This window comes from Perna viridis, chromosome 15 (assembly GCF_037379345.1).
Source record: "Perna viridis isolate PV_CMFRI_1.1 ecotype Kerala chromosome 15, ASM3737934v1, whole genome shotgun sequence".
Classification (NCBI taxonomy): Eukaryota; Metazoa; Mollusca; class Bivalvia; order Mytilida; family Mytilidae; genus Perna; species Perna viridis.
In genome coordinates, this window is record NC_142459.1 from 13,767,287 (window position 1) to 13,788,719 (window position 21,433).

At 33.2% G+C, this 21,433-nt stretch overlaps 2 protein-coding genes across 7 annotated transcripts in view; one reads left to right on the forward strand and one right to left on the reverse strand.

The window, feature by feature from the left end:
- LOC148597030 (uncharacterized) overlaps positions 1–4,512 on the reverse strand; it is a 32,365-nt gene extending 27,853 nt beyond the window's left edge. Inside the window, exon 1 of the mRNA XM_088562955.1 lies at positions 4,429–4,512. Coding sequence (XP_088419081.1) covers positions 4,429–4,497 — 69 coding nt within the window. The 5' untranslated portion in view covers positions 4,498–4,512. The remainder of the gene's footprint in view (positions 1–4,428) is intronic.
- LOC148597031 (hydroxysteroid 11-beta-dehydrogenase 1-like protein) overlaps positions 1–21,433 on the forward strand; it is a 71,528-nt gene that overhangs the window by 23,802 nt on the left and 26,293 nt on the right. For 3 of the 6 annotated variants that reach the window (XM_088562951.1, XM_088562944.1, XM_088562945.1), the window contains 2 exons: positions 2,888–2,962; positions 9,311–9,423. Coding sequence is in view for 3 of the 6 variants with exons in the window: in XM_088562944.1 (XP_088419070.1) it covers positions 9,401–9,423 (23 nt within the window). In the remaining 3 variants the exon portion in view is untranslated. Of the gene's footprint in view, positions 1–2,887; positions 2,963–9,310; positions 9,424–18,400; positions 18,701–21,433 lie in introns of those variants that run through there. The other 3 variants (XM_088562946.1, XM_088562952.1, XM_088562949.1) reach the window with 3 other exon arrangements.

The window sequence follows — 21,433 nt, forward strand, 5'->3', positions numbered from 1 at the left end:
CGGATGGAACAGTTGAAAGATTTTATTATATCCTAGCTATGACGGGTAGGATGCATGTATGCTGTTTCACCCTAGTCCATGTTTCCATAACACTTTTTTTTGTCCCTCTTTTCTCAACTACTAATTAGGGCCTAAGTGGCGGCCGCCCTATAGTAATCAGTCTGTCCGTCCGTGCGTCCGTCCATAACAAAATCAGTTTTCCGCACTTTTTTTCAATATGCTTGCAGATATTGGGCTGATATTTTGTATGTGGGTCAAGTATGAATAGTTACAAATCAAGTTTAAGTTTCGTTCTGCTCCACCAATATTTTATCAGGTAATGGCCCTTGGACTTTGAAATTTCACTAAAATCGCATTTTCCGCACTTTTTTTCCATACGCTTGCAGATATTGGGGTGATATTTTGTATGCGAGTCAGTTATGATTAGTTACAAATCAAGTTTGAGTTTCGTTCCGCACCACTGGTTTTTGACCAAGTTACGGCCCTTGGAATTCCAAAATTTCACTAAAATCGCAGTTTTCCGCATATTGTTCCCATACGCTTGCAGATAATGGACCAATATTGTGTATATGTATCAAGTATGATTAGTTACAACTCAAGTGTATGTTTTGTTCTACTCCACTGATTTTTGACCAAGTTACGGCCCTTGGAATTCCTAAATTTCACTAAAATTCCAGTTTTTCACACTTTGTTTTCCATACGCATGCAGATATTGGACTTCTATTTGGTAAGCAAGTCAATCGTGTTTGAATTATGATGAGTTACAAGTCATGTTTACATTTCGTTTCAATCAACCAATATTTTACCAAATTTCGTTCCACTCCACTGATTTTTGACCAAGTTACGGCCCTTGGAATTACAAAATTTCACTAAAATCGCATTTTTTCGTACTTTTTTCCCATACACATGCAGATATTGGACTTATATTTGGTAAGCAAGTCAATTATAATGAGTTACAAGTCATGTTTACGTTTTGTTTCGATCGACCAATTTTTTACCAAGTTCTCAATATTTCCTGTTAAGCAGTGGATATTTAAAAATATATTTTCAACCAGCGGGGCCCTAAGAGATGGCTGCCATCTCCATTATATCTAGTTATCACTGTGACTTGAAATTTTAACACCTTCTTCTTGTTAGGTATGCTGTATAGCGAATAAATTTTCAGAAAAATTCAACACAAACTTCTTGTTTACCAAGGACTTGTTTACTTTTTACTTTATATCAATATTTTTCAATTTAATTTTTTCTCCACACTTTTCTTAGTAGCTGCTCATCACAGTGGCTTAAAATTTTATCACATTATTGCTATAGGTAAAATTGCCATATGGTGGGATTCATTTTTGGAAAATTTGTCAAGAACTTTCTGTTTACTGAAAACTTTGCAGGTTTTCCTTCTATTGTGATTGAAAGCAAGATTGAGCCATCATGCATATAGTACTAGTTTTAATTAGATTGCCTTTAAGAACAAATAAAAAGTTTGGCCAGAAGCGAAAGATAGCAGGAAATCTCTGAACACAAGTTTTCAAAACAACCAATATAATTTTAATAAGAATATATTTGAATAGTCTCTTGATTTGAAAAATACAGCCACCAATACGTTCGACTGTTCTTATAATGAGTGTAAATAAATCAAACGAAATATTACAGGTTTAGTTATCAGATTTGTAATAGTGCAGAAAAAAGAAAAATTGCTGATTCCAATTTTGGCAGAACCTAAATGATGCACGAAGTACTTGACAGGCTTAACTTCATAGTAAATATTTCATGGAATTTATTTTTGTGTTTTCAGTGACGGTATGAAGTATGATTTCAGATTAAAATACTCAAACGATTGTTAATTTCTCCATAGTTCCTGTGTTAGAATTACACGAATGTCAGAATTTTACAGACCATATCGTAAAAATACATGAAATATAAGAATTGGGCCAGTAATATTGTAACATTTGTCTGATTTTTACATGAATAGCATCTCAAACATTGAAAAAAAACACAGAAATCCCAGGGAATAAACCTAACTTTTTTTACCCAGGAGCCGTATAGGCTCCTAATTCTGGGAATCTTTGGAGCCCAACATTAAATTTAGGAGACCAGTTGATGATGAACTGTCTTCAGTAGTTTTGGATTTGCGTTTTTTTGGTTTTTTTTAGGGGTGCTCAACCCCTTTTGTAAAGTTCCCCATTTTACACAGGAAGTAAACATACGCTACAACTTTGAAAATGAAGCAATGTGAATATTTCTCTGAATTTGAACTAATAAATAAAAAATTCTTAAAAACCAAGTTTATTTGACCTAGCAATATTTTATTGAATATAGTTGCTGGATTCAAGATCCACCCTAAACCAATAACTAGAACAGCTTTTTCCATGGCTGTTCCATCTACTGATCAGTACACTTAAGGTTAATTGATTGGCTGTTCTACTAATAGATTTGTAAAATCTCAGCTCTCATTTGTTGAAGTACCAAACAATTTTAGAAATTCTATTTTTGGATATGGTAATTTAGGTGAAATGAATAACAAATCGGAAGATTTCATGGCTTCCCAAAATAATTTCATTGGTCACCTGGGTGAGAATTTTAATGATTTATTGTCGCCCACGAACAGTTTTTACTCACTTTGGCGACTGGGGAACTGTTAATCTTGTTCCCTGAATCCATAGAATTCATGATCACACAAATTGATTTTCAAGCTTTTATAGTGTTAACTAAACTAAATATACATAATGCGTATTTTTTCACAATTTTCTTTAGTAAATCTCTAGATTTCACTGAATGGAATTGGCTGGTTTGTTTGTTTGTTGTTTTTTTTTTTTGTGATACACACATGTATATATATATATATATGATAAATTAGTCAATAAATTAAATGAATGTAATTTGTCATTTTCAGGGTAATTTGACATTTCGGTAGATTGATTATCCTTTTAAGAACATATCAGATATTATACTGGATTTGCTAAGGGAGGTAAGAGATTGAATATCTTGTATCTTTCAGTAATGTCTTGTTTGATCTATTGAGTTTATTTTTGAAAGAGTAATCAAGGGAACCAAGATTTGTAAGGCAATCTAAAGAATACACATTTACATGTATTCCAAGGATAGTTACTAGGTAGGGGAAGCAGACACTCAAATTAAAGAACATGAAATCAAAAAATAAGGTACAAATATTAAACACAAGTGAAAGAGCAAACTGGTCTGTAGACTGGGAAAGTGGACCAGATGCACTGGTAGGGTAAGCCTTCTCTTCTTTTCTAGACTAACCCCTGAGTTGCCCATAAATTGTCATGTCAGGAAAGAGGACTTAATGTGATATGATAAACTCGTGATTTTCCTGTTCTTCCCTGATTTTGTACTGTTCCTGATTTTTTTCCATAATTTTCCAGGAAAAAATAGCTGACAGCTCCTAATTTTGAATGTATTCATCCACACACACACACAGACACACAAATAAAAGTGGTGAAATTATAATTTAAATGTTTTTATAAGATGCATTTTTTTAATACAAGTAATTCATAACATATGGTTCAAGGCTTCCAATATTCTAGTACTAAATAAAATTTGTAATGCCTTACTGAGAGGGAAGGAAGGAGACCATTTTCAAATTTAAAAAAAAAAAAAAAAAAAAGTTCAAAGAGTTCTTTTTTTTTCTTAGAGTTTGTTGAGTTTTTTCTGTTATTTATTGTCTTCTTACACAGCCAAATGTGCCACATATGATAATCATATGGTGCTCGATTCATATGATAATCATATGGTGCTCGATTCATATGATAATCATATGGTGCTCGATTCATATGATAATCATATGACAATCATATTATATTTAACATATGATAGTCATATGATTATCATAATATTCTCATGTGGTAATTTTGGCTTAATAACATATGACAATCATATGTTTGTGAAAAAGATATGGTTATCATATGGTAACCATGTGACAATCATATGTTTACCGAAACATATGATTATCGTATGGTGCTCGATTTGTATGATAATCATATGATGCAAACCATATGATTCTCATGTGTGGCACATTTGCCTGTGTACCACTGTGTTAAATACAAACAAATACTCATTTTTTAGTAAATGTGAGTTTGTGAACGTAAACATATAGATGTGCCAACCACACAGGCCAAAACTGGAAGTAACTTTGTTTCTACCTATAAATATGGCCCCTATCAAAATAATTTTTTTGCCATTTTCTGACGGGATTTTAGAAAAATTTCAAAGCAACAATTTTCACTTGTTTGGTGATAATTTTTAAACAGAATCTGATGACCTTTTGAAAACAAAACTTTTTCCCTACCTACCTCCCTAAAGCCAGGTAGTATGGCCGGGTAGGGGAAACAAGCATTATTCATGTTATTTTAAATGTGCCTCCACAGCCTTAATCTTGTACACCAGTCTAAGTGCTAAAAACCAATATCTTACCGAATAATCCTGATAAAGACCGTAATTTTCACTGTCGTTTTTTTCCAAGGTCTTCTCCAGACACAACATAATTTGTATTCAAATTGAATTACTTCCGAGGAAATGTAATTAGTATTTATGTCATATGTACATACAAATGATGAATACAGGATGGAAATTAATGACAACACAGGGATCTTTCACAATGATAGTGACAGCCGTTGGTTAAAATGGATTTTTATTGATTGTGGTTCGATCATTCTGTAGTGTAGGTAAAAGTTTAAAATTATAAATCCGGGGATGTTGTGATGGATGTTATTTGGTGGTTATTGTTTTATTTTATTTTTTTTTTTTTCAAAAGGTCGTCCGATTCTGTATAAATTATCACCAAAGTTGTGAAAAATGTTACTTTGAAAATTAAAAAAAAAAAAAGATTTAAACTTTTTTTTTGAAAAAAACAAAGGAAATAAATTATTTACATTCAAGTACTTTCACTTCAGAATTATTCCCATTAACAAGGATCTCTTAATAACACCCCCAGCCCTACTTCATATAACAGTATTAAAATATCAATATAAATATTTGTCAAACAGGAAGTCAATCTCTTTTTATTCTGTAATTGAATCCCACAATAGTTCTGAAATGAAAGTCTATGTATGTAGAGATTTACTATTGTTCTTAATACTCCCTGCTTTGCTGAAGGTAAAAAAAAAATTATCATAGTGTCAATCTGTCTGCTTCAAGCATGGATTCATGCTGTGCAACCCCCCCCCCCCCCCCCACTTTTCCCCTAAAATTCACAATTTTATTTTACAAATTTTTCTTCCAAAACTTTGTCTGCTGCGCCTGGCTCAGCACTACATGTATATTCTATAAAACAGATGTACCCGCTACACCTGAAATCCTGGATCTGCATTTGTCTTTTTTTTTTCTGTAAATAGCTAATCATCACAACTACTTGATATTTTTGTTAGAATATTTATATATGCATGCCATATTGTGGGATTCAATTACAAACTGAAAGGAGATTGACCAGACAGATAAACAACTATTGCTACTTTGTAACTTTGAATTACCCAAAATTACCTAAGAAGACAATTTATGATCTTGAATTAGGCCTGAAGTAAACTGTGTTGATTTTTACATTTACTTTAATTGCTATGGTAAATACATGAAATATTGCAGAATAAGTTGGCTTTTGTCATGAAAGAAGAAATAGCTTATAGCTTTCGCCAGATGGGAGTTATGAAATTAAATGTCATCTATTCTTTGTAAGCAGACTGTGTTTTCTTATATTGAAGTGATTCAAGATTGGTATTTAAAGGTTAATGAATAGCATTGCTGTATTATGTGTAAGTGTTTGTAAGAATCAGGCAAAATGGGAAAAATCAGAAACGTGTATGTCAAAAGTTCACTGATCTGACAATGTAATATCACTCCAGGATATTTTCTCTATTTGAAAATAACACTATTTAATCTCTATATCACTGGATTTGCTCAGAAATTTTTCAATAGAATGTTAGAAAAATGAGGTTTTTGACAGAGTTATCTGCCCTTGAAATGTTCATTTTCAGTGCATTTCAATGAAATTGTAACTCAATGGTCCAGCATGATATGAAAAATCTTGTCTGTTGCCTTTATTCTGATGGTGCAAATAATGGGTTTTTTCATACCATGTTTCACCCACTGCCTATTTCTTACAGGGACTGATACTTAGAATCCTCAATCTCATGGTTCAATGTCACTTTTAGCTTCTTCAACAATGGATCAAAAAATGACAGGCAGAAACTCCATGAAAACTGCATTGTTTAATCTTCATTCATATGAAGAGGGTCTCTTTGATTCATTTGGTCATAGTTTCAACTCTAGCTAGATATATGATGCTTTGTATCTTATTCTTTAAAAAAAATGTTTTCTGGTAGTATACATTTTGTTTATATAAAGATAACATACCAAAGCAGTATATAAAAATTTTGCCCATTCTTGTTTTTTCGGATGCTCAGAGGTGCACTTGAATTCTGCTCCAAGTAAATACTTTTCAGAACTTTTTTTTTGTGTTTCAAGACAGAATTATAGAATACGTGAATATCAGCACCAGGCGGAAATTAACCACTTTACAGAAAGTTCCTATAAAAGTGCAAATAGGCCAAAAGTACCCCTAAATATACCTTATCCTATACTTGAATGTCTCGTCTTAACAAAATATTCAACTCATGTGGTAGACTGGAGATTAATGATATAGGAGCAAAATAAATCAGATTGAAGCACAGAATATAAATGGGGTAATCAGTCTTCTGTTGTCGGCAGTGGAATACTAATTAATTACATGTTGGTTGTTTTTTTACCTGAACAGTTTTGGTGACCATAGTATGTACATTTCAATGCCTCTATAGTACTTGTACACAAATTTCGCAATTTTTTAGTGATGGTTATTTGGTGGTTATGGTGTACATCCTTGAATCTTTAGTGATGGTTATTTGGTGGTAATGGTGTCCATCCTTGAATCTTCAGTGATGGCTATTTGATGGGAGTGGTGTCCACTCTTGATCTTTAGTGATGGCTATTTGATGGTAATGGTGTCCATCCTTAAATCTTCAGTGATGGTTATTTGGTGATAGTGGTGTCCGTCCTTCAATCTTCAGTGATGCTTATTTGGTGTTAGTGGTGTCCATCCATTGAAGCTTCAGTGATGGTTATTTGATGGTAGTGATGTCCATCCATTGAAGCTTCAGTGATGGTTATTTGATGGTAGTGGTGTCCATCCTTGAATCTTTAGTGATGGTTATTTGATGGTAGTGGTGTCCATCCTTGAATCTTTAGTGATGGTTATTTGATGGTAGTGGTGTCCATCCATTGAAGCTTCAGTGATGGTTATTTGATGGTAGTGGTGTCCATCCATTGAAGCTTCAGTGATGGTTATTTGATGGTAGTGGTGTCCATCCTTGAATCTTTAGTGATGGTTATTTGATGGTAGTGGTGTCCATCCATTGAAGCTTCAGTGATGGTTATTTGGTGGTAGTGGTGTCCAACCTTGAATCTTTAGTGATGGTTATTTGGAGGTAGTGGTGTCCACCCGTGAATCTTCGGTGATGCTTATTTGGTGGTAGTGGTGTCCATCCTTGAAACTTAGTGATAGTTATTTGGTGGAAGATGTGTCCACCCTTGAATCTTTGGTGTTGGTTATTTGATGGAAGTTATGTCTACTCTTGAATATTTGGTGATGCTTATTTGGTGGTAGTGGTGTCCACCCTTGAATATTTAGTGATGGCTATTTGATGGGAGTGGTGTCCACCCTTGATCTTTAATGATGGTTATTTGGTGATAGTGGTGTCCATCCTTGAATATTTAGTGATGGCTATTTGATGGGAGTGGTGTCCACCCTTGAATCTTAAGTGATGGCTATTTGGTGGTGGTGGTGTCCAACCATTGAATTTCAGTGATGGTTATTTGGTGATAGTAGTGTCCACCCTTGATCTTTAGTGATGGCTATTTGATGGTAGTGGTGGCCATCCTTGAATCTTCAGTGATGGTTATTTGGTGGCAGTGGTGTCCACCCATGAATCTTTGGTGTTGGTTATTTGATGGAAGTGGTGTCTACTCTTGATCTGTGGTGATGGTTATTTGGTGGAAGTTGTGTCCACCCTTGATCTTTGGTGATGGTTATTTGGTGGAAGTGGTGTCCAACCTTGAATCTTCGGTGATGATTATTTGGTGGAAGTGGTGTCCTTTCCTGAATCTGTACTTCTGCCCTTTTACTTCCATTATTCATGGGATATGCTTCCTTTATTTTATCCACTTCACCACTAAATGGAAATTAATGAAACCAAATATTTTTAACCTAATCTCATTGTGTACCTCCTGTTTTAGATTTTTTCAAGGATAATGTTTCTGGGAGTTTTTTTTAATGTATATGTTATGGTAAATAGTTATTTGTGAGAACTAGACTATACTCAGTAGCAATAGTTCTTGATGTCTTTGTCTTTTTTAAAATAATATATATGGAACATTCCTTTCTCCATAACCCTGTAATTGACATTTAACTGTATTGTATTCATTGAATAAAGTTTGTAGTGTCCAATGCATTAAACTACTATTTTGTATTAAATGATTGATGTTTTTTATGTCATGCTGAAGGGAAGAGAATTTATGAAATTTCATCAAAATCTGTTAACTTTACTTGCCATTTAAACTTTTTTTTTTAATTTACTATACAGTTTTATCTCCAAACATTTATTTTTTATGAAATTTCATCAAAATCTGTTAACTTTACTTGCCATTTAAACTTTTTTGTTAATTTACTATACAGTTTAATCTCCAAACGTTTATTTTTATGAAATTTCATCAAAATCTGTTAACTTTCCTTGCCATTTAAACTTTTTTGTTAATTTTCTATACAGTTTTATCTCCAAACGTTTATTTTTCATCTTGTTCTTGAACAATGGTCATCCCAAGCGACTTGTCACTTTCTCGTTAACCTGCGTAAATACCTGTCACTCCGGCACAATAGCTTGACATGACAGGACCGGGGTCGCCCAGTGCAACAGGCGTACCATAGTTATGATGGAAAGATATTAATTTAGCATTAAATATGTCCAGTGAAATATTAATGTGAATGCCATTTATTTGTTTAATTTGCTATCAAGTTAGAAAAAAATTCTATTTATTGAAAAAAAGAGGATTTATCGAAATAAGGGGCGTAAATTTTCAAGCACTTATAAAACTATCAAAAATTAAATAGCGATTGGTTTTCAGCATCATTTAGCTTTTCATATTCAGTTTAGAAATGGAGGTTTGTGTTGATTATTTACTATAAAAGGTTTCTAATGGCAAAAGTTCAATTCAATGTTGGTAAAAAATCAGTTGAGCATTCATAATGCATTTGATTACATTTTTTTCCCAATAGGAAGGTGTCCGCTGTTCTTGTGACTATAGGGGAACAGATGTTCCGTACATTTCAGTAAATTGGATATAGTTCGGAGACAAAAAGCTCAAGATGTTTCTTCCAGAAATCCAAAGGTAAGAATGCTTTTATCAGGGGTTGTTAGGTTTAGTGAATGATATTAAGGGGCAATTATTTTTTTTATTTTTTTTATTTTGTTTTTTGAGGAAATGGGACAAAAAGGGGGAGGGGGTGCTCTTATTCATTTGTGACAACCACAATGAATATTTGCAGTTTGTTAGGTTTCCACTACAATTAAGTAATATATGAAGACATATTAAATTAAAAGTTTTATAGATTTGAAGAATTTGAGAGTTAACATTAGTTAGAATTAACCAATGTTTAAGATTTTTACTGATCTGTAATCAAAGTGGGGATGTTTTTTTATTTATTTATTTATTTTTTTTTTTAATTTATTTATCTTTTTTTTTTAAAGATTTTTACTGATCTGTAATCAACGTGGGGATGTTTTTTTATTTTTTTTTTTTTAATTTATTTATTATTTTTTTTTAAAGATTTTTAGTGGTCTGTAATCAAAGTGGGGATGTTTTTTTGTTTTTTTTTATATTTATATTTAGAATCAGGACAGATATTCTTTTTGATCTCATTTGAAAATGAAAAATCAAGTTATGTACAAATAAACCCAGTCTTCACATCTAACTTTCCAGTTGACAGGCCCGATATGTAACATTTTTCAGAATTTTTCATATGGTGACTGTAGCATGTAATAGTTAATTTTACAAGCCTATCTCCATTTTGACAAACCTTGAGCCTCGGACTACTGCTTAATAGTGAAAACTGAAAACCCACAGTAAGTGGAATGATTTGTTTCCTTTAAGAAATAGAGCAATACCTCTCTAAACCAAATTCTTTTTTTATAATTAGGTTGGTTTATCCAAGTGTTTGGTATACCAAGGTTCAAAGTATTTTTAAACTGATATAAAGAGACTTTATACAGTGTTTGTTTCAACAGGTTTGACCTCTCTAAGTTAAATTCTTTTTTTATAACTAGTTTGGTATAGACAGGTGTTTTGTTTCAACAGGTTTGACCCCTTTTTGAACTCAATAGTTGATTTGGTTTAAACAGGTGTTCTATTAAAACTAGTTCAAAATACATTTAAACTGATGTAAAGGGATTTTTAACAGTGTCTGGTTTAGACAGGTTTCAGATTTTTCGAAGATTGGTTTTAACAGAATTTACTGTACATATCTAAGTGTACAAAAGTGTTGCTTCCTACACATTTGACTTTATAAGGTATTAATTGTGAGTTTAAATGTTCAGCCATGTGTTGTGCTTGATAGTTTTCACAGTTTCTTTTTGGCATCATGATCAGTGAGATGAATAGAACATTGTGATAATTAAAATCCAACACCACTGAGCATGCAAGACAGAGTAATCTCTGAAGGGTGAGATTTTGAATTGTCTAACAAGGCTCTATTCATGTTCATTTTGTCATCAATTTCATGAACATCGTCTGAATATAGCTGAAATATTGCTGCTCGGACGTTAAACCCCAACAAACAAACAATCTAACAAGGCTCTGTGGAGAATGAAACATCATCAGATAATGAAGACTTAGTGTTACTGTATCCTGATTATACCATAGTCCTCAAACAAAAGCAGTTTTAATAATTGAATTAAACATCACCAGAAAATGCAAGACTTTGAAATCTCAGGCCCTGGTGTCACAAAACTTTAAAAAAAAAAATACTTAATTCTGAGAATATTCTTAGCTTCCATGGTAACTGTAATCAAAGTATTTTAACTTGATGATGTCACAAACAGTAAACAATTTTCTCAGATGTAAGTAATTTTTCAAGTTTGGTGGTACTGGGGCCAGGTACCATTTCAGTGCTAACTAACCTTTCTTACCTGGTGATGTTGAATTCTTTTTTCTCACTTTTAAAATTGCTGTTGTTATCACTATGCAAGTTCAGAATGCCTTGCTAAAATCCTATCCAAGGGTTTCTGAGATTTCATAGTCTTGTAGTTTCTGGTGATGTTTCATTCTTGTTCTCACTTTTAAAATTGCTTTTTTTTATTAGTACACCAATTCAGAATGCCCTGTTTCACATAATTCCTTTGAGTTTAAAAGATGTTGTAAAACATTTTATGGTGACATCACAAACATCACATGTAGGAAATATCACATGGCTAAAAATTGAATAAGTAAGAGTAATCAAGGGAACCAAGGTTATAGCAGTAATCAAAAGAATGTAATTCAGGGACAAAGACCAGACATGGAAAACAGACATACACAACAAAGAACATAAAGTAACTAAGTCTTTTTAGTAAGAAATTATGTTTCTGGAAAACCAAGGCTTACTTACACATATTTTCCCTACATAAATAGGATGGTGTGAAATAAATGTTCTACGATATCAAAGATGTAAACAATGGCTATGTCAAAATATTTGTCTCAAATTGTACACAGGCAAATATTTTTCACGTAAAAATTCATGTTAATTGAGCTTCACATGAAATTAACATGATTTTCTTGTGAACATTTCGTGTGAATTTCAAGTGAAGGCTCCATTCACCCGAATTTCACGTGAACTCTGTCACTTAATGTATGTGCTCAACTCAAGTGAAAATCATGTGAAATTCTTGAGAAAATCATGTGAAATTGCTGTGTACCTACATGTCTGTGGAACTTTCAGAGGCAGAAATAAGAAAATGTATATTCAACTATTCAAGATGGCAAGTATTAACCAAACTAAACTGGTCCAGAATGAAATTTACTAGCCCTTATAATATATGTTGAATAGAAAGAAACATCCAAAATAAAGGTGCCGATCAGGCAAACTATGTCTGACAAATCAATCATGAAACTGGCTTGATGCATGCCTTAGGGAAAGTACTTGTTCTGACCCCTGCTTATGAATATGAATAACTCTATGAATATTAAATGTCTCTATTCGTCTTTCGATTTGCCCATTTTAAGGGCGCATTTCTTACTTGTCTGTGTGTTTCACTGTAATTTGACCACAACAATTAGTCTTCAGAAAACAGATTGATACACACTATCAGAAATAGGGTATATGTGTATAATTGATTTGCATTTTCCTAAGTGTTATAAAATGTATGCAGTATACTTTAAGTATTAGAGCTTCTGAAATGGTCGTTAAATGGTTTATACTTCCTGAATAGCACAAATTTGACATGTGGCAGGTTCCAATTTTTTAAATCAATCAATCATTAAATTTAATGCAATTTAAACTTTTCTTTTGTTAAAATATTTGTAAGGTTGACATATCTGCCTTATTTATCGAATTTAGATGGCAATCTTAAAATGTACATATTGAAGTTTGATTTTGATCTTTAAATAGAAGGAAAAAAATTGTCAGATAAAGTACGCCGATAAAATGTTTGAGCGATCATACCTGGTAGTAATAATTACTTACAAAGATAGAGAATGACGAGGCCAGTCCTATTTAATTTTTTGTTTTTTTTTTTTGTTTTTTTGTTTTTTTTTTTTATTTATGCCTTTTTTCAATATATATAGATATTATTAGTGTACTATTGTACATAGCTGCCCATTCACTTTTTGTAAACACTTTGACAGATTAAGTACCAAGCCATATCTAACTCAGACATTACCAATGGTAAGGATAGTTCGAGGAAGAGAATAGAACACACTGAACTTTTCTCCCAAAAGTGCAACAAACCAATACAACTATGACTGGTTATGTTTCATATTTTGAAGAAGAAAAAATAGGAATTTTGTGGTTTTTGACATACATGATTAACCTCCTGCTTGATTATTAGAGACTAATTAGAAACTTTTTATGTGGCTGCAATTTTTTTTTTTTTTTTTTTTTTTTTTTTTGGTGGGTAGGGTTATTTATTGGTATGGCGCTGTTGTCATTATTGTCATTCGTAAGTACTTGGTTTTCATTTTAATTTGAGTATTGGTTGATATTTATAAAAATTTTGTAAAAGGTTCCAAACCACAAAAGGAAGGATTGTATTGATTTTGGGGACTGTGGCCCCAACTGTTTTAGAATTAGGGTCCAGAAAGAATTTTTTTTTTTCTGATTTCTGGATGATAACTTGAGTGACAGGGAATGGGTTGCTTTGAAAATGTGCCACAAAGTGCCTTATTCTTACAGGAAATTTTGGATTTTGCAAGTTTTGACTAGAACCATTTAGAAATAAAGGCCATAAAATGAACACTTTGGTTCTGGGTCAAATTTTTAACCTGTGTCAAATGTCTTGATTGCAATCAAAATTCGAAACTACGTCAAGTTTGAATGGTGCGTCCATACTTGCACCAACTCTTCAGGATTGGGCCTTTGCGGTCGGGTTCAAGCTGTACCCTATGGAACATTTTATTGTACAAAGTTTTTGTGCCCTGTCCAGTTTTAGGTTGTTTTCAGGTTTTATCATTAAAGAGATATTAGAATATATACTATATACACAAAAAAAAAGGTGGGTGAGATCATTTGCTTAAACTTGTGCAGGTTTGTATTCGATTTGCTGTACAGATTATCACTAATCTTTTTATCCTTTTTCATTAAACCACAGAATGAACAATAAATAGGAGTAGCCTAAAAGAAAACATGCCATGTTATAAAATTAGACTGTATTTGTTGAAGGGTTTTGAATATCTTTCTACACTAAAGATAGGGGGACTTTACATTGTTTGCTTTTCTTAGTGATTGTAAGGGAATATTTATGAGCTAAATTTTCTGACTTGTTATTTCTACATGAAATTCTGGGTGAACATGCATCTGTCCGTCTGTTCAGTAAGTGTTTTATGCCACTCCAACTGTAGTGTATTAACACAAATCTAGACTTTACCAGAGGTGTTTACTCGTACGGATTTTCCATATTTTCTACCAATTTTGACTGCAAATTACGCTATATTGATTCTGAATATCTCCATAGTACCTTTGTTAAAATTTCAGAAAGTTGAGGATTTTATGGATCATTTCCATAGAAAAAGGCTGAAAAATATGGATTGTCATCAAGTAGTATAAACAAATCTGCTGTAGATCTAAGTATGCCAAACTGTTGACAAACATGTAGATACAAATTTACACTTTCCAAGCATATAACGAAAATATTGTGAATATGTCAAAGAATCAACAACCCCACTTAGAAGAATTATGTCAGTTCAAGGTCACTCATGTGTCTTCAGTATATGACGAGGAAACCCTCACACCTCAGGGCAGGCTGCAGCTGGCTCCAAACCTCACGCCACAGGGCAGGCTGCAGCTGGCTCCAAACCTCACACTACAGGACAGGCTGCAGCTGGCCCCAAACATCACACCTCAGGGCAGGCTGCAGCTGATCCCAAACCTCACACAACAGGGCAGGCTGCAGCTGGCCCCAAACCTCACACAACAGGGCAGGCTGCAGCTGGTCCCAAACCTCACACCTCAGGGCAGGCTGCAGCTGGTCCCAAACCTCACACAACAGGGCAGGCTGCAGCTGGTCCCAAACCTCACACAACATGGCAGGCTGCAGCTGGTCCCAAACCTCACACAACAGGGCAGGCTGCAGCTGGCTCCAAACATCACACCACAGGGCAGGCTGCAGCTGGCTCCTTAACAACACTATACACAGGCTGCAGCTGGCCCCAAACCTCACACCTCAGGGCAGGCTGCAGCTGGCTCCAAACCTCACACCTCAGGGCAGGCTGCAGCTGGCTCCTTAACAACACTATACACGGGCTGCAGCTGGCCCCAAACCTCACATCTCAGGGCAGGCTGCAGCTGGCTCCTTAACAACACTATTCACAGGCTGCAGCTGGCTCCTTAACAACACTATACACAGGCAGGGCAAAATAGTTGCCCCAATTATACTCCAGCAACAGATCTAGAAAGGAAAACTGAAACCGAAAATGGAACCATACATACAAAAAAAAATGGTCTGAGTTCCTTGTTATAACAGAAATAAAGAAACTGAATATAAATAACACAAGTGCACAAACTAAGGACTACTAGCAGTTAATTGAAATACCAGCTTCAGACAAGTTTAAACCTACAAAAAGTTATGCCCTCACTGTATGTAAAATCGCTCCCAATTCTTTCCTTGTGGGGATGATAAACAAGGTACATCATACGACATACAACCTATGCAAAGTGGAAAACTACTTTTGAATATAGTGTGTCAGTTTGGATTGTTATCATTTTGTGGATCGTTATGGTGTATCCATCTGCACCATGAAAACTGATTTATTCAATGGGTCATAGCTTTCCTTTCCTCGTTTGTCTACCCCGGACTTGACTTTTTACGAGCAACTCGGCAGGTGTTTCTAGAAAAGCAGAGGACACTTACCCTACCAGAGCACCTGGTCCATACTCCCATTTTTCAGTAGAGTTCGAGTTGCTCATTTGCTTTTGTTACTTTGTATGTATGATTTTAGTTACTTTATGTTCTTTGTTGTGTATGTCTGTTTTCCGTGCCTGGTCTTTGTCCCTGGATTACATTCTTTTAATTACCGCTATAACCCTGTTTCCTTTGATTACTCTTTCTATTTAAAGTCCCTACGAGTGATTCAATGTTAAAACCAAAAAAGGTTATCTTTAATGATTTGATTGGTCTATTCAACGGTTTAGTCACCGGTAACTTATTTGGTGAGTATTGAGCATACCATGTTTTGTGAAGAATATTACCACAAAATGTAGGTTGGGAGATACGTGCACATATTGATCGTTTACAAGTACAGCTGTAGTTGAGAATGAGTTCATGAGTTCCTTGTATCAGTTGAAAAATTTTGTGGCTATTTTTAAGAGCTATTATGATTTTTAAAAACATTGATGTTGTAATTTCTTGTTTTTATAAAGATTTCTTTCATTAAAATCATAATTATTGTTGAAAATACAAGCAAATTTGAGCCAGTTGTGATATGTAAACACCATATGATGTGAGGCAAGGGGATGTTACCATAAAAAAAACAGATAATTAACAGTAGGGAATGAAAAATTATCCCTTTTACAGTAAATTTAGGAATTAAGTCTACCGATTATTGTTAAGTATACTAATTTCAAGGAATGGACATTTTTGGGCCTGGGTTTAAAAATCTTCAATTTTAAGTGACTAAATTGGTTGTACCACAGTAAATATATCAAGTTAGGAAAATTACAAACAGTATTTTTGTTTTTTTCTTTATGGTTCTGAGCTTGCAATTGCAGACAATGGAAATTATAATCTAGGATATTTAATTAACAATCATGTTAAAGTTAAGTCATGCATTCAAGAGGTATATTGGTGGATATAAAGATAAACAAACCAATAAACACACAGGCAGACAAACCAATGGACACATCAACAGACAATCAGCTGGACACACAGACAAGTCAAAGGTCACTCTAACAGACAAATTTATTGACAGACAGACAGACAATGAACACACCAACACACAATCAGCTGGACACACATGCAGACAAGTCAAAGGTCACTCTAACAAACAAATTTGTAGACACACAGACAGAAAAAACAATGCAATAACACACCAACAGACAATCAGATGGACACACAGACAGACAAACCAATGCAATAACACACCCAACAGACAGTCAGATGGACACACAGACAAACAAAGCAATGCAATAACACACCCAACAGACAGTCAGATGAACACACAGACAGACAAACCAATGCATAACACACCCAACAGACCATCAGATGGACACACAGACAGACAAAACAATGCAATAACACACCCAACAGACAGTCAGATGGACACACAGACAAAACAATGCAATAACACACCAACAGACAATCAGATGGACACACAGACAGACAAACCAATGCAATAACACACCCAACAGACCATCAGATGGACACACAGACAGACAAACCAATGCAATAAGACACCCAACAGACAGTCAGATGGACACACAGACAAAACAATGCAACAACACACCAACAGACAATCAGATGGACACACAGACAGACAAACCAATGCAATAACACACCCAACAGACCATCAGATGGACACACAGACAGACAAAACAATGCAATAACACACCCAACAGACAATCAGATGGACACACAGACAGACAAACCAATGCAATAACACACCCAACAGACCATCAGATGGACACACAGACAGACAAATTGTGAGAAAGGGAAGAAAAAATTAGCAGTTTCAATTCAATCTGTTAATTTGGATTGCTTATATCCATTTTCATGAAAATGGGAATTTTTTTTCTTGTTTATTTCTTTTAATGTAATTAAGTTCCTTTATAATTTTAAAAATTGCTTTCTTCTCATTTTCAAGTTATGGGACTTAATTAATAAAAAGAGGGATTTCCGGTATTGATGCACAATAATTTGAAAGTGCTTCCAAGAATTTTTTTTATTATTGTTATTATTTTTTTATTATTTTTATTATTTTTGTATTTTTTATTATTTTTTTATTATTATTTTTTTTTTTTTATTGGATTTTCAAAGAATTGCTTATGGTCCAGTTGATTTTTATTTATTTAAAATTACATATCATTGAGTTGTGAGACTTTATTCATAAAAAAAAAATGTTAAAAAATGCCATTTTTCTATTTTGACTTAAAACACAATTGACATGAAATTAAAACTGAGTTAAGCTTCAATCAAGACAATTTTTATCATAACCTCCAGAAGAAAATTGTATGGGATGAGAGTTAGTAGAATTGACGGCCTGGGGCTGCCAACCCGGTGAGGTTATTGACATATTCACCATACCTAATCTGGTTATATTTGGTTAAATTAATAAAAATTTAGAACTCCATATCCATTAGGCAGATGGAGTATTATTGTTCCCTCATTACTAGATTTTTTTTTTTTTTTTTTTTTATGCAAACAATAAAAGGGGGGCTTTTCCTAACTATCCCTCCCCCTTTATTAATTATTTTAAACCATTCCCCCCCCATTTTATTTAATTCTAATATTTTATTATTTGTCTGGAAACAGACTAATATTGTACAGAAATAGGGAAAGTAGAAATGATGTGATAATTATTTAGGCCTGTGAATTACAGAAAAACTCATAAAACTAAAATATTGGCTAATATAGAGAAGCTCATTGATATGTACATGCTAAAATTAAAAGTGGCTGTATTTATAGACTATAGGAGAGACGGCACGGGAATTTAATATTGGACTTCGTTAAATTCACTGGAGCGGAAAACTTCTTTGATAAACAGTCTATTGATACCCAGTATATTTACAAGTTTTACTGAGATAATTAAACGGAGTGGGATTTAAAGGTCACAGGTCAAAGATTTATGACTATTAAAGCATGTGTTTAAATATTTAGAAAGTTAAACGTTTTGTATCGAAACCGATTGTTACGAGGAAATTTGAAGAATTTTTGGATAAAAGTCTAGTGTGTCTTTTGGATGCATGTTATTCTATAGTTATAAGGTAGGCCGTTTAAAATGTGAAGTTTTTGTCATTCTGTAGATATAAGATATTGATTATAAAATAATTTTTTGAAAGTGCAACCCCATATTGTGAAATCCATTCTTGTATTCAAAGTTTCTATTCTGTAAAAGATATGTAGGAATTAAGTAAAAGTTGTAATTAATGGAGGAGAAAAGTAGAAGTCTCCCTCCCCCCCCCCCCCAAAAAAAAAAAAAAAAAAAATCCAAAATTAAAGAATATTGTGGAAAGTTGTAATTAATTAGGTTATATGGAAATTGAAAGGCCATGTTCAGCATAATTATAATTTTAAGAACACTTGACAACTATACCTCCCTTCTCCCTCAAAAAAGAAAGAAAGATAAGGAAGGAAAAAGAAATGTGTTCTTATGAATGAGATTCTTAATTTCAGTGGTTGAAATTTATTTTTGAATTTCGAAATATAATATTTATTTTTGTTCTGAACAAATACTACTTTTATTTATTGCTTTTACTTATAAATCATTCTGTTCACAGCAAAAAAAAATAAACAAAAAAGAAACATTGTAATTCATGTAATGATATTGTCACATTTTTTTGGTTTGACCAAATTCATTATAGAGGTAAAAACACTTAAGGTTGAAATGAGACCAACATTGGTGACCAAAATTAAATAATCGGTGAACAACACAAACATCAGATACCATATAGTGGTCTTTTCTGGTGGGTGTAAGTTTTGGTGATTTTTAGGTGAAAAGGTATTTTTTGGTGTTTCTTGTTTTGGCAGACGTTTAATGATACACCAAGCACTTAAAGAGGTATACTTAGGGTAAGGGACATAACTCTTGAAATCAGTGATATGTTTGTATCATATTCAATTTCACCAGAGCCTTTCAAGCTTTCCTTTGAAACAGAATAAAATAAATAAATGTTACTCGGATGCTTACATGAGGTTGGTGTAATATATTGAAAACAAACGTTCCAGTGATTTATAAGAGTCTCTTACCTCCATAAGCCAAGAGCAATTATTTCGTGAAATTTGTTATTGTGTTTTTAAACAGACCTGAAAAATGAAGCAAAATTAGAACCCTCCTGTAACTACCAGCTATATGGTATGACACTATTCAAAAGAACTCACTGAAACACAAAGCAAGAATCAACATAACTCTGGGAGTGAGCTCTATTGCTCTTGCTGAAAGGGTGAGCTGTGCATGCTTCATGCTATGCACCTGTCATGCTACTAACAATTAATTTTCTATTCTATTGAAAGGGATCAGTTTTGACAGGCTTCATATGGCATGTTTTGCCTATTAGAATTTCTAACTTTAGAATGGGTACAATTATTGAACCAATTTAAGGCAATTATTGAAAATATGCACTTAAAACAATAAATGATCTTGGGTTCAAAAATTGGGTCAATGAAAAATTTAATTATATTACTGCCATCTAAAGTAGTACTCAAGTTTAATTTGATGTAAGTACATGTATTATTATGTTAGATCCAATTAGCAATTACATGTATTGAAAAAAAACACCTGAAACTTAAGTATCAGGTCCAAATAGAATTCAGAAACTGCCTTTTGTTCTGGTGATTCATTGCGTAGAAAAACCCACCAAACAAATGATGCTTTTTCAGTGTACATATGCTATATTTTCACTTCACAATGATCCTGTCTAGATCTATTGTTTTGAGATGCATCTCCTACTAAAATCACCAAAATCAAACCTATTCAAGGACAGTAACTCTTGCAATATGCTTATTTCATACATGATCTATGCATTTTTTTTTATCCCAAAAGTGCAGCAACTTTATTGCCAATCTAATATAATGTTATGTGGTGTGTAACTGCTTCTGAATAAGAAATACAGGAGAATTTAGTGGGTATTTTGGTAAACATGAATCCCCTCCTATTTGATTTTTATAAATGTTGCTACATGTATTTAAACAAAAAAATACCTATTACTTAATGTAGCAATTTATAAAGCTGTAGTACTGTTATTACAGCCACTCAAGTAAAGTACTGTAATTACAGCCATTCAAGTAGAAGTACTGTAATAACAGCCATACAATGGAAGTACTGTAATCACGGCCACTTCATATTTTGAAATTACTCTCTAAAATATGGACTTTGCATATTTTGCTGGATGGAACACATTTGCCAGGATGACTTAAACATTGAGTATTTAATCATAGCTGTTGAACAATTTCCAAAAGTGGGAGATTTTATAAAATTTCATTTTCACAACATATTTTACCTGTTAACTTGTTTGTAATAAACTGTTCGTAGACCTGTAGTTAAAGAGGTTTGCATCTAAAATTTCTCATTATCACATGGAGGGAAACAAGATCTCGTTCTTACTTAATCAACAATGACAATTTGACTTCAAATGATCACAACTAAAAAAGTATTGTGAAAATCCAAAATTTAACCTTCAGTTTTCCATTGAACGATATCTTAGCTTCATGGTCATACCACATTTTTCTTTCTACCAAAACAAATGGCACCAATATTATTTAGATAAAAAACAATATTCAACTTATTTTAAGTAATTTTTATTTTCTATTCCGTACCTAAATTTGTTAGTTTTGTCCACCAGACACACATTTTTATATTATTATTTCATGACCATTCATACTATAATAATAATGTTTATTTACTGGTTTATAGTATGAATGGTCATGAAACAATTAAGAATAGCACCTGAGACTAATTTTATAAATGTGAAAAATATTATATATATAATCACTATGAGCGC